Here is a 12,730-nt window from a genome sequence, read left to right as displayed (position 1 = left end):
CACAGAGTAAAGCTACGGGGGAAAAAAAGGATGTAGCGAGATGGGAATGACGCTTTCTGGGTTATTTAGTCAGCTGCCAAAATTATCTAATTCAAGTATCATGACAGCCATGGGAATTTGTGTTTTAGCACTCAAGGCGGAAAAACAACAAGTCCTCCCATGTGGTGGGAGACGCAGCGTATCTTAATGGTTGAATCAGCTTGCTTCCTTGCACCGTACAAAACAACATATTTTGCTGACCTTCTGGCCCTCCCTGTCAGACGATCTTTGCCTTTTGCGTTACTGCTCATCACTTGTACGTTTTTAGATGTCTTGTCTTTGCCTCGCTTCTCCTGACCTAGGACAAAAAGATGCAGAATTTGAGAAAAGTGATATGGCAGAAATCACTGTATTACTGTCTTTCAAGGTACACTGTTCTGATACATACCATATACTGTACACTAATTCGACCAAAGATGAGAACTTATCGCAATATGGGACAGTAATACATCTGTTTCTGTCCTGGCTGGTCAGTACAACATGTGAATAAGTAACACAATGTTAAGATTAGCTGTATTCAATCTTAATGTGAAGAAAGTCACCTAGCAGTCGTTCTACAATTATCACTGGTCCATTAATGGCACTAAAGTTAAGGGTAAGTACAAATTGCATTGTTTATGTATATTAATATATTTGTGTAAGCCAATTAAGAATGTTGAAAAGTCTGATGTGAGTTGCAGTACCTTAAGTCCTCCCTTTCCTCTTGCCTTTATAATACACACATTTGTCACTAAAATTAAGTGCACAATGTGAAGTTTTATAGTGTAGGGTTTTATGTATTTTTGTTTTTTTAACAGTGATGTTGTGTTTTGGTGGCATTTTTACAGCGATTCACTTTAGCACATATAGGACAGTTAAAAATGTTAAAATGTACCTCAAACCAATTGCAAAATGTATTGCAAAATTGCTTTTTATATTAGTGCAGGAGTGTTTAAACCGTTTCCTGCAGCAAGGGTCACATACAGAAAAAATATATTTGATTACAATACATTTTGTCCATGATAGATGCTCAAACCAATACAATACAGTGCAGTGGCGTGCAGTCACTAGATGCAGGTGAGGCCCTGCCTCACCTGCCATCATGGAAGGAAACAAAATGTAAAAAGAAAAAAAAAATTAAATTGTTATATGTATCCAGTGATTATACTATAAAGTTATTTTCCATTTAACTTCACCAGTTTTAGATTATTTTTTATTCAAAATCGCTGAATTTTCACATTTGCCGTTCAAATACTGAGAAGATACGGTGCGGTGGTCAGCAGCCAGTTGAGGCACGTCACTGCGTTGCGCCTCAACATGGATTGCGGACTGTGCAGTGAGACCGTATTGCTATATGAACTATATTATACATGTCTATAGTTTAGTTAGCTGAGGTATATAATGTACAGTGTATTTTGTCAACAACTGTATGTGTGTAAAGTATTTCTTGTGCTGAGCAATCATAAAACTGCTGCGAAGACCACTGTGTGAGGCTCGCAGTAATCCCGCCTCCTGGTGGTAGAGAATGCACCCCCGCCGTAGAATGCACCCCCTGACGGGAGTGTTATATCAACTAAAGCCCACACTTAAACTTTCCACGTGCAAGATTGAATCTATTTAAAAAAGGTATTTAATAAGAAGCCAAAAAGTGCAAAAACAATAATGTTCGTGTTGGAGGAGTTGTGAATGGCAGGGCCACAACATTAGGTACACCTGCAGACTGCAGCACGGATTTCATATTTCCGTCATTCACAACTCCTCCAACACGAACATTATTGTTTTTGCACTTTTTGGCTTCTTATTGAGCTGCTGCATTATTTGGTTGGGTTGTTTATTTCTTTTGAGTAACTTCTACATTTCTAAAAGGGGAAGAATGTAATAGAGTGGTCTATGTTTGTCTGTTGCCATCTCCTGGTTAATGTTGGCTATAGCGTACTGGGGTTACTTTTTGGTTGGCCAACGATTTACGTGATGTTGCGCACCTGACGTCAAGTGTGTTGAGTCTGTTCTGAAGTCTACAGTAAAGAGACGTACTTCATCACCTCGCCTGGTTATTGCCTCCAACCCAATATATTACATAAAGGTAAGACCATAATAACGTTTTTTTTAATTAAATATGCTTTTTTGTGTGCTACAGTTTGTATGTGTAAAGTTAAAGTTAAGTTAAAGTTAAATGATTGTCACACATACACTAGGTGTAGTGAAATTTGTCCTCTGCATTTGACCCATCCCCTTGATCACCCCCTGGGAGCTGAGGGGAGCAGTGGGCAGCAGCGGCGCCCCGCCCGGGAATATTTTTTGGTGATTTAACCCCCAATACCAACCCTTGATGCTGAGTGCCAAGCAGGGAAGAATGCTGGTATGAGCTTTTAAACATAACCCGTTAACTGCTGCCAATCAAATGGTGAATAAGATACTCTTTAGGGTTCATATGTTTGTAAATCTGACTGTGATGAAGTCAGTGCCTCACCAGCCATGAACCTCACCGCACGTCACTGATACAGTGGTACCTCAACTCAAGAGTGTTTTGAGATAATTGCTATGCTTTAAGTTACAAGCAACAATTTGACTTACAAGCATCTCCACCATTAGGTGGCGTAGCAAATGTCACAATGTAGATCCGACCAAAAAAATATTTGGTTTTACTCGCGAGCGTTATAGCAGCAATCAACATAACTTAGTTTTTCCAACCGTTGGAATGAAGAAAGTAAATGTGAAGGACAATGCTGGGACAAATAAGTGGATGATATTCATTGAGTTAAAAAAAAAAAAAAAAAAAAAAAAAAAAAACATGAACGAGCAGTTGGAGCGTTTACTGAAGCAGAATGAGTCTAACGCCAGCCAAGAATGTTGAGATAATATCTAAATGACAGTGTTATGACATATGTCAATACAGGTCATGTTTTGTGTTGTGTTTTGTGTTTCTTATAGTTCTCCTTTGTTTAAAGTCTATTTCTGTTTCAGCGGTCTATCCTTTGCATGCGTTCTTTTTGCAAGGTGCGCTGATCATACTGTTTATTGATTAGTGCCCTCACCTGCTGCCCCACTAATCACGCCCCGTTATATACCCATCTCGTCATTCACTCTGCACAGGTGCACTCTGCTGTGTTCGGGTCGCATTGTAGCGACGGTCGTGTTCCCAGGATGCGGAAGGACAGGCAGGAAGCAGTGTGCAGGTAAGAATAGTCTTTACTTCTTTAACTTAAGGTAAAAATATGACAAAACAGGAGACGTGCCGCTTGGGAAGTGCAGGTAAAGCCCGAGGCAAAAAATGTAGATTATCCTTAGCCTAGCATCGAAAGGCAGGGACAGATTTGGTAGCACTCAGCTAACATGTAACATAAACAATATAGACAAACAAAAAACAAACGCAAACTGTTGCATAAGGCGAACAATGGACCTGTGCTGATTGAACAGCAAGAGGGGTGTACAATGGGGGGTGATTAGTGAGCAAGTGGGGAAGCTAATCAACAAACAGAAACTAGTATGTATAATCAGCGCACCTAGAAACCAGAATGTAAACAAAAGAAAAAGCGCTGAAACAGAAATAGACTTTAAACAAAGGAGAATCATAAAAAACACAAAACAAGACATGACAGATATTTATCCATGGAAATATGGAAAAGCTGCTGATGGTGTGTTTGACAGAAAAGCAACTGGAAATAAATACCGATAAGTCCATTCCCTAAGGTAAATCTTGTTTTTGAATAATACATTACTTCATAAAACTATTGTAGTTGTTAGTTGTGCATGCTATTGTATTGTTCCTATAAAATATTTATTTTCATATTTCATTTTGTTTTAAATGGGCAACATTGATTTGAGCTACAAGTGCTTTGAGTGAAGAGTTCCCTCACAGAACCAATTACCCAGTAAACTCATAAGTTAAGGCAGTGATTCTCAAACTGTGGTACACGGGCTCCATCTTAGTATGCCAAAGAATCAGAGAACACAGTGTTACTGTTCAAACTGTGTGTAATGTTACCGTGGCATGAAATATTAAATGTACCTATTATATAGAACATTTACCTTGTTTTTAATGAATATTTAGACCTACTGCGATACTGTATTTTAATGTTGGTCATTATGGTGGTACTTAGAGCCAAGTGTTTTCTGAAGTGGTATTGGGTGAAAAAAGTTTGAGAGCCACTGAGTTAAGGTAATACTGTATAGGTCAATATAAGCTAAGCTAGCTGAAAAAAGCATCCACATCTTAGCTTTGTGCTACAGGTGACAAAGCACATTCAAATATATCTGATAATATAATTTATTAATTAAGAATGCATTGTAATTTTAGAATATGTCAAGGGCCAATTAAGGGGGGGAAAAAATGAAAATATTCCCCGGGCCGCATTTTGGATACCCTTATATTAGCAGTTAGAATGGAAAATGATATACTTTTTTGTCACACATAGGAGGTCAAAATAACAAAAAAAGAAAGTGTTTACACATGGAAGTTTAAGCCACAAGTTTTAAGAATGTACACTATATTGCCAAAAGTATTTGGCCACCAATCCAAATGATCCTAATTACTTGGCCCGGTGTATAAAATCAAGCACTTAGGCATGTGAAAGAATGGGCCGCTCTCAGTGATTTCTAGCGTGGAACTGTACAACAAATCCAGTCGTGAAATTTCCTCGCTCCTAAATTATTCCAAAATCAACTTCATTATAAGAAAAGTGAAGAGTTTGGGAACAACAGCAAGTCAGCCACCAAGTGGTAGGCCACGTAAACTAACAGAGAGGGGTCAGCGGATGCTGAAGCGCATAGTGCAAAGACTTTCTGCACAGTCAGTTGCTACAGAGCTCCAAACTTCATGTGACTTTCCAATTAGCCCACGTACAGTACGCAGAGAGCTTCATGGAATGGATTTCCATGGCCGAGCAGCAGAATCTAAGCCATACATCACCAAGTCCAATGCAAAGCGTCGGATGCAGTGGTGTAAAGCACGTCACCACTGGACTCTAGAGCAGTGGTTCTCAACCTTTTTTCAGTGATGTACCCCCTGTGAACATTTTTTTAATTCAAGTACCCCCTAATCAGAGCAAAGCATTTTTGGTTGAAAAAAAGAGATAAAGAAGTAAAATACAGCACTATGTCATCAGTTTCTGATTTATTAAATTGTATAACAGTGCAAAATATTGCTCATTTGTAGTGAACTATTTGGAAAAAAAAAGATATACAAATAACTAAAAACTTGTTGAAAAATAAACAAGTGATTCAATTATAAATAAAGATTTCTACACATAGAAGTAATCATCAACTTAAAGTGCCCTCTTTGGGGATTGTAATAGAGATTCATCTGGATTCATGAACTTAATTCTAAACATTTCTTCACAAAAAAAGAAATCTTTAACATCAATATTTTTGGAACATGTCCCAAAAAAATCTAGCTGTCAACATTGAATATTGCATTGTTGCATTTCTTTTCACAGTTCTTTTTGACAGACATTTTAGTGAGGGTCAAACCATCATGGCATGGGGGAAACTCTGGCTTTATGGTAATGAATGGAATAGCCTACTTGATTTGATGTTCAGTTTATGAACTTACTTTCATATTTTGTTGAAGTATTATTCAATAAATACATTTATAAAGGATTTTTGAATTGTTGCTATTTTTAGAATATTCAAAAAAATCTCCCGTACCCCTTGGCATACCTTCAAGTACCCCCAGGGGTACGCGTACCCCCATTTGAGAACCACTGCTCTCGAGCAGTGGAGACGCCTTCTCTGGACTGATGAATCACGCTTTTCCATCTGGCAATCTGATGAATGAGTCTGGGTTTGGAGGTTGCCAGGAGAACACTTTTTTTCCCGACTGCATTGTGCCGAGTGTGAAATTTGGTGGAGGAGGAATTATGGTATGGGTTTTTTTTTCAGGAGTTGGGCTTGGCCCCTTAGTTCCAGTGAAAGGAACTTTGAATGCTCCAGGATACCAAAACATTTTGGACAATTCCATGGGATGGCACTTCAAGTTCATATGTCAGTAAAGGCAGGTGGCCAAATACTTTTGGCAATATAGTGTATGTTTGCTTGTAAGACTAAAAGTATTTTACATGAAGTTCAAACCAGAGCAGCAACAATTGATGTACAAGAGGGGTAGGCAACCCCTACTATCAAAATAGCCATTTTGCCCCCACTTCCACCAAAGAAAAATAATCTGGAGCTGCAGTTTATACACTTTAAAATTGTTCTTTCTTTTAGTTTACAGGCAAAGGAATTTGTCAATGAAAATTTGTATTTCCCTTTGGGGATTAATAAAGTATTTCTGATTCTGATTTTAATTCTCGACTTTCTTTAGAGATTTGTATTTCTTAGGACGTATTCATGATAAGCTTCACTCAAAAAGCCGACATCTCTCTTGTGCAGACTTGCTCTCACACGCACACACACACCCACACACCCACAAACACACACACAAACTCTTCCTCACGCTCATCCAATCACCTGTCAGGGCTCAGCCTGTGCAATTTCATGGCCTTGCAGACACTTTATTGTTCAATGCCCATACAGCATAAGATCAAACTGAGCATTGTTTATTCTGTTTAGCGCTACATTTTCTACAACTCTGAAACCTCCTGAGTGTGATTCAATATTTTATGGCGGTCATATCAATGAACAGCTTCAAATTAGCTGCATCATTTTCCTCCAGCGCATCTTTTTACTTTTAAGTAGCTATCCCTACAGGTTAGTCAGTTTAATTAGCTCTAAATGTCTACAAGTATTATTATGGCACAACCGAGAAATAGGAGTGAGAAAGTGTAGCCAAATAGGTTAGTCCTGGGGTGTCCAAACTTTTTCCAACAAGGGCCATATACAGAAAAATGGAATGATGTGGGGTCCACTTTGATGCATCTTGTATGTTTAATAAGAAAGAGAATTAATCTGACCCCATTGAAATATTTAATTTCTTATTATTATTGTTCTAACTATCCTGCCAACCAAAACTTTGAGGGCCTTAGCACACTCAACAACTTACCATATTTTGCAAGAAATGCATGGAAATCATCAAAGACCATACACAGGATGTCGGTCAGTTTGGTTTTCCGGTCCGATTTTGGGGGCGGTTGAGCTGGTTTAATTTTTTCTTAGCTTTTTGTGTGATGTTCTAATCCGGGACATGTTTATTTTTTCTGTGGAATGTGTCGCGGGCCAATAAAAAAAACTCGCTAGGGGCCACAAATGGATTGCACTTTAGTGACCCGTGGGTTAGTCCATAAATATCCTATGTATGTAGTATGTTGTTAACGACAAAAATAAATTGTTAAAAATCATCATCATCTTTGACAATCACCTCTCGTGTCAGCACCAGACCTGTGCTGTCCTCTTCTGGCATTCCGTCCTCCTGAAAGTTATGAACATAAAACTAATAAAACAACACAATATTGAGAATGTATTTGGGTTGTTGACATCTCTCACCTCTGTTTGGAGGACCCCAATCTCTGTCTGGGTGGGACTTGTCTGGAAACCTGAAGTTAAGAAGGTCTGTTAACTTATTTGACATAAAACAAAAGAAAAAAGGTGTCTTCTCTAATTTAAAAGTGCTGAGAGAGAACCATTTTGGTGTGTTTTTGTGTTGTCATAGAACACAAATGTAAAACATGACATAACAATTTGGTGAGCTATGCTCTGTGATTCACGTCCCCACAGCTCACAAAAACCCCAACTCCGAAATCCGAAACAAACACCCCAAGTTCTCCCTGGTGGTCCTTGTATAAGCTTCACCAAATAAGGCAAGGCATTCAATCCCTCATCCCCTGCTTAAAATAGCCACTCCTCCCTTGTCTCTTTATGTTTTGATGCTTCCCTGAACAGCACATTAATTTACCCGGCTAGGAGTGCCGAGTGTCTACAGTCTTCTGCACTCTTTGTTCTACTGATTGTACAACACGAGATTACTCCATGGCTGTAAGACCACATCGACCCACGTGGAAAATAATCGGTCTCCTAAGTAAGTTTGTACCTATTCCAGGGCTTTAAGGGTACTTGTACTGTATATATTATTACAGTAGGATATGTTGCTAAAAAACAACTTATTGTTGAGAGAATATAATTTTTGGCACATATGTCCCGCCACATAATTTTATGTGGCCAGTGAAAGCTTGGAAATAATTGAATCAATAAAGTGTTTCATCTTAATTGCTTAATGTATTGGTTCTTTCAATCTTGACAGGGACAAATATGTTGTATGCATTGCATATCTTTTTAACTTTATAATGATCTGTTAATATGACAGGATTTTCCAAACATTTTTTAAATTGAAAATATATACCTAATATTAGCATGAATCTTATATTTAATTTTCTTTGTAATGTGGAATGTTCGAAAAGGTTGAATCAAATGAAATTACTCTGAGAACAATGTTAAGTATGAAAACACTAATCTATTTATTAATAACTCTTTGGATTGGATTTATGCTGTCTTTAAGTTAAAGTGGAGAGGTAATTATATTTGGCTACACGCAGTGGCCACAATAATTATTCGAGATAAACTCATAACTCGGTAAGTTGAGTAATGCGGACATATTTGGTATTGGATACATTATTTTTTAATCTTATTTCTATTTATTTCTAATGCCAAGTGTCCAAGGCAGAAGTGTATGTGTAAGGAATATGCAACTATAAATATTTCATACCTGCCTATACAAACACATTTGTTTCATACGGCAGTATTGTTCAACTAAAGACACCTATAACCTATGTTCAACTTGCGTGCTATTGTGTGCTTAGCAGTTGTATAGGTGCTGGCTCTTGTTAGCCTACTATGTTTACCTTTTGTAATTAACTTCACAAAAATACACAAAATACCAACTTTGTGTGCTTTTTAGAGGACATTTAGATGTTGACTGGCTGTCCACCTTTGCACAAGTAAACTGCTAGTATCGGAGCTCATATCGGATATTTTACATGCAAGTCGATATCATCCGATAGACCTTACTAGCTTTGACACTATATCCACATTCACCCATTCACACACACATTCACACACTGATGGCAGGAGCTGCCATGCAAGGCCCTAACCCTGACTCATCAGGAGCAAGGGTGAAGTGTCTTGCTCAAGGACACAAGAGACGTGACGAGGTTGGTAGAAGGTGGGGATCGAACCAGTTTTAAAGACTTACATGTTATCTGTTTTGTCCATGTCCCAGGCCCGCCTCCACTGGCCTTTAGCGTTCTTATGACGTGCCACTCTCTCCTTGTCAATCTGCTCGCGCTCATTTTTCCATCGCAAGTACTCCCCCTGCTCCTCCTTCGAAGTGGGGGTGCTGAGGTCTGTGATGTCCCCTTGGCTTTCCAGCTTCTTGGAACAGACAAAAACTGTGAATGTTTTCAAAAGAGTATGAGGGATGGTAAAGAGGACACATGCGATGATATGTGAAGAATGGAATGTATACCCCAGCTAAATGAGCTCCATTAAATCTTCTTGTGAAAAAACTCTCCTCTCAATCACGGATTATTCAAGTTAGTAAGAAGGCAATTTATAGTTGCTATGACAGCGGTTCACTTTTTTCTCTCTCTTCATGACAGTTAAACCTGCTACAGTATTTGTATTGTATCATAACCTGCCTCCTTTCTGGTCCGAACATGGCAGCGACGCCTCAAAAATGACCTTCCAATTTTGACAAATATAGACATTTATTTGTTAAATCTGTTTACTTAAACCACTATTGCTACCATATGCAAGTTGTTGGTGTTTTTTTGTTGTTGTGCTTTATCATTCTCCTGCCTTCTCCTTTATTGTGATGTCTGCATTTTGTCTTCAGTTCATTCGTCCTAGGCAAGGGGCGGACCTTGAGGCACACCTGCTACTAATTAGCCCACTAGTATTCAAGCTCGTCACTGACAGCTTGGCCTTGCCGGTTATTGTATCCTGAACTCCTCACGTTTCATGTGCCTGCTTCACCTCGCCAGTCCTGGTACGTTGGTCGCTCCTTAGTCCTGAAATCCCTAACCTCTTTGTGTTTGCTTCCTAGCCTCCCTGAGGTAAAGAGGATATCTTTTGTTGGACTTTTTGCTGTGTTTAGTGCGCCCTGGCCTATCCCCCTGCCCACCTCTGAGGAACCTGTTTTGGTCTGTGATACATGGTGTGCGCTTCTGCCCCATCGCCTTTTGTTACCCCTTTTTGACTAATTAAATGTTTTCCTTTTTGTAATTCAACCTTGCCTTCCGTCTCTGCATCCTGGGGCCAACTCCTTGACCATACCCTAATAGTTATCTTTTTTGATAAAAAATATCTTAATTTGTAAACTGAATCTTTACTTAAAGGCCTACTGAAACCCACTACTACCGACCACGCAGTCTGATAGTTTATATATCAATGATGAAATCTTAACATTGCAACACATGCCAATACGGCCGGGTTAACTTATAAAGTGCAATTTTAAATTTCCCGGGGAACTTCCGGTTGAAAACGTCTATGTATGATGACGTTTGCGCGTGACGTCAATGGTTGAAACGGAAATATTCAGACACATTGTATCTCAATACAAACAGCTCTGTTTTCATCGCAAAATTCCACAGTATTCTGGACATCTGTGTTGGTGAATCTTTTGCAATTCAATGGAGACTGCAAAGAAGAAAGCTTTAGGTGGGATCGGTGTATTAGCGGCTGGCTGCAGCAACACAACCAGGAGGACTTTGACATGGATAGCAGACGCGCTATCCGACGCTAGCCGCCGACCGCATCGATAAACGGGTGAAATCCTTCGTTGCGCCGTCGATCGCTGGAATGCAGGTGAGCACGGGTGTTGATGAGCAGATGAGGGCTGCCGTAGGTGGAGCGCTAATGTTTTTATCATAGCTCTGACGAGGTCCCGTAGCTAAGTTAGCTTCAATTGCGTCATTAGCAACAGCATTGCTAGGCTTCGACAGGCGGCACAGCATTAACCGTGTGGTTACAGGTCCAGTGTTTGATTCGGTGTCTCCTGATAGTAGTATTTTTGATCTTCTGTCTATCCTTCCAGTCAGGGGCTTATTTCTTTTGTTTCTATCTGCATTTAAGCACGATGATATCACGTTAGCTCCATAGCTAAAGTGCTTCACCGATGTATAGTCGTGGAGATAAAAGTCACTGTGAATGTCCATTTCGCGTTCTCGACTCTAATTTTCAAGAGGATATAGTATCCGAGGTGGTTTAAAATACAAATCCGTGATCCACAATAGAAAGAGGAGAAAGTGTGGAATCCAATGAGCCCTTTTACCTAAGTTACGGTTAGAGCAAAAAAAAGATACGTCCTGCACTGCACTCTAGTCCTTCACTCTCATGTTCCTCATCCACGAATCTTTCATCCTCGCTCAAATGAATGGGGTAATCGTCGCTTTCTCGGTCCGAATCGCTCTCGCTGCTGGTGTAAACAATGGGGAAATGTGAGGAGCCCTTCAACCTGCGACGTCACGCTACTTCCGGTACAGGCAAGGCTTTTTTTTATCAGCGACCAAAAGTTGCGAACTTTATCGTCGATGTTCTCTACTAAATCATTTCAGCAAAAATATGGCAATATCGCGAAATGATCAAGTATGACACATAGAATGGATCTGCTATCCCATTTTAAATAAAAAAAATTCATTTCAGTAGGCCTTTAAAAGACATTGATTGGGATATTATAAATATTATTTATTTTATCATCATTACTTCTATGGAGGTCATACATTTTCAAATTGCCAGGTGTTGCACTGTACAGTGCTTTAGTGTAGACTGAAGTCACAAAAGTGTATACTTAGTACTAATAGAGCATACCTGTACCACTTAGTTCGATTTTAATACATTTGAGAGCTAATCAGCTGAAAAAAACAAGTCTCATCAAACATGAGCGACCATAAAGAGGAAGATATAAGCTAATCATTAAACAGCAACGCCATATTATATGATGGGTTAATCCATCCATCCATTTTCTACCGCTTGTCCCGTTCTGGGTCGCGGGGGTGCTGGAGCCTATCTCAGCTGCATTCCGGCAGAAGGCGGGGTACACCCTGGACAAGTCGCCACCTCATCACAGATGATGGGTTAAAAAAAGTAATGAGATTAATTCTGATCATAACGCATCTTCCCAAGGTCAAACACCCCAACACCTCCTCCCCGGCCCCACCTTGCATTGCCCACTCCCAGGGGGGCCCGCCCCACTATTTGAGAAGTACTGCCCTAATGCAAGCTGGCTTCCTCAATGGATGCCAGTTTTATTGCCTTTGGGATGCACTGATTACAAAAAAAGCTTTGTGTTTGTCTGCCATTATTATTGTAAAGCCACACAATGGATCGGACTGAGATAATAGCGCAGGAAAAGCACAGCGTACAGTAAATGCAATTATGTTCCCTCCCTCCATTCTCCTTTTAACCTGTTTATTGATTACTGAGGGGCCGCAGAAAGGACTGTGTGATGCTGAAGGGAGATGTGATGCAGGCTTTTTAACACATCAAAGAGGACACAGGCTGTGCGCTCTGGTTACAAAAACACCACAGTGAACCAGGTCTACTGAGAGGAATAGTCTGTTAAAAGACATTTTGGAGGGAAAAAAAAGTTGTTTTTTAAGAAAATACAGGCTGAGGAGACTATTGCTGCTTTAGAATGATGTGATTCTGGCAGGGAACAATGTACCTCTCAGTACATTATTGCTTATAGCAACTATAAAAACAATGTGAGAATAGAGACACAGCTGAGTGAGATGGCTGTAAAGGCTGATGTTTTCACCTTCAGGTGTGTACCAATCACAGCCAA

General features: G+C 39.7%; 1 protein-coding gene across 7 annotated transcripts in view; it reads right to left on the bottom strand.

Moving 5' to 3' along the window:
- Positions 1-12,730, bottom strand: part of LOC133646522 (coiled-coil domain-containing protein 9B) — a 69,855-nt gene that overhangs the window by 9,012 nt on the left and 48,113 nt on the right. For 5 of the 7 annotated variants that reach the window (XM_062041971.1, XM_062041975.1, XM_062041973.1 and 2 more), the window contains 4 exons: positions 9,140-9,318; positions 7,438-7,487; positions 7,313-7,363; positions 241-337 (listed from right to left, as the gene is read on the bottom strand). In XM_062041971.1, coding sequence (XP_061897955.1) covers positions 241-337; positions 7,313-7,363; positions 7,438-7,487; positions 9,140-9,318 — 377 coding nt within the window. The remainder of the gene's footprint in view (positions 1-240; positions 338-7,312; positions 7,364-7,437; positions 7,488-9,139; positions 9,319-12,730) is intronic. The other 2 variants (XM_062041974.1, XM_062041970.1) reach the window with 1 other exon arrangement.

The sequence above is a fragment of the Entelurus aequoreus genome, linkage group LG03, assembly GCF_033978785.1.
Source record: "Entelurus aequoreus isolate RoL-2023_Sb linkage group LG03, RoL_Eaeq_v1.1, whole genome shotgun sequence".
NCBI classification, from domain to species: Eukaryota; Metazoa; Chordata; class Actinopteri; order Syngnathiformes; family Syngnathidae; genus Entelurus; species Entelurus aequoreus.
The sequence above is the reverse complement of the archived record's forward strand: the minus strand, read 5'-3'. Positions and strand labels throughout refer to the sequence as shown.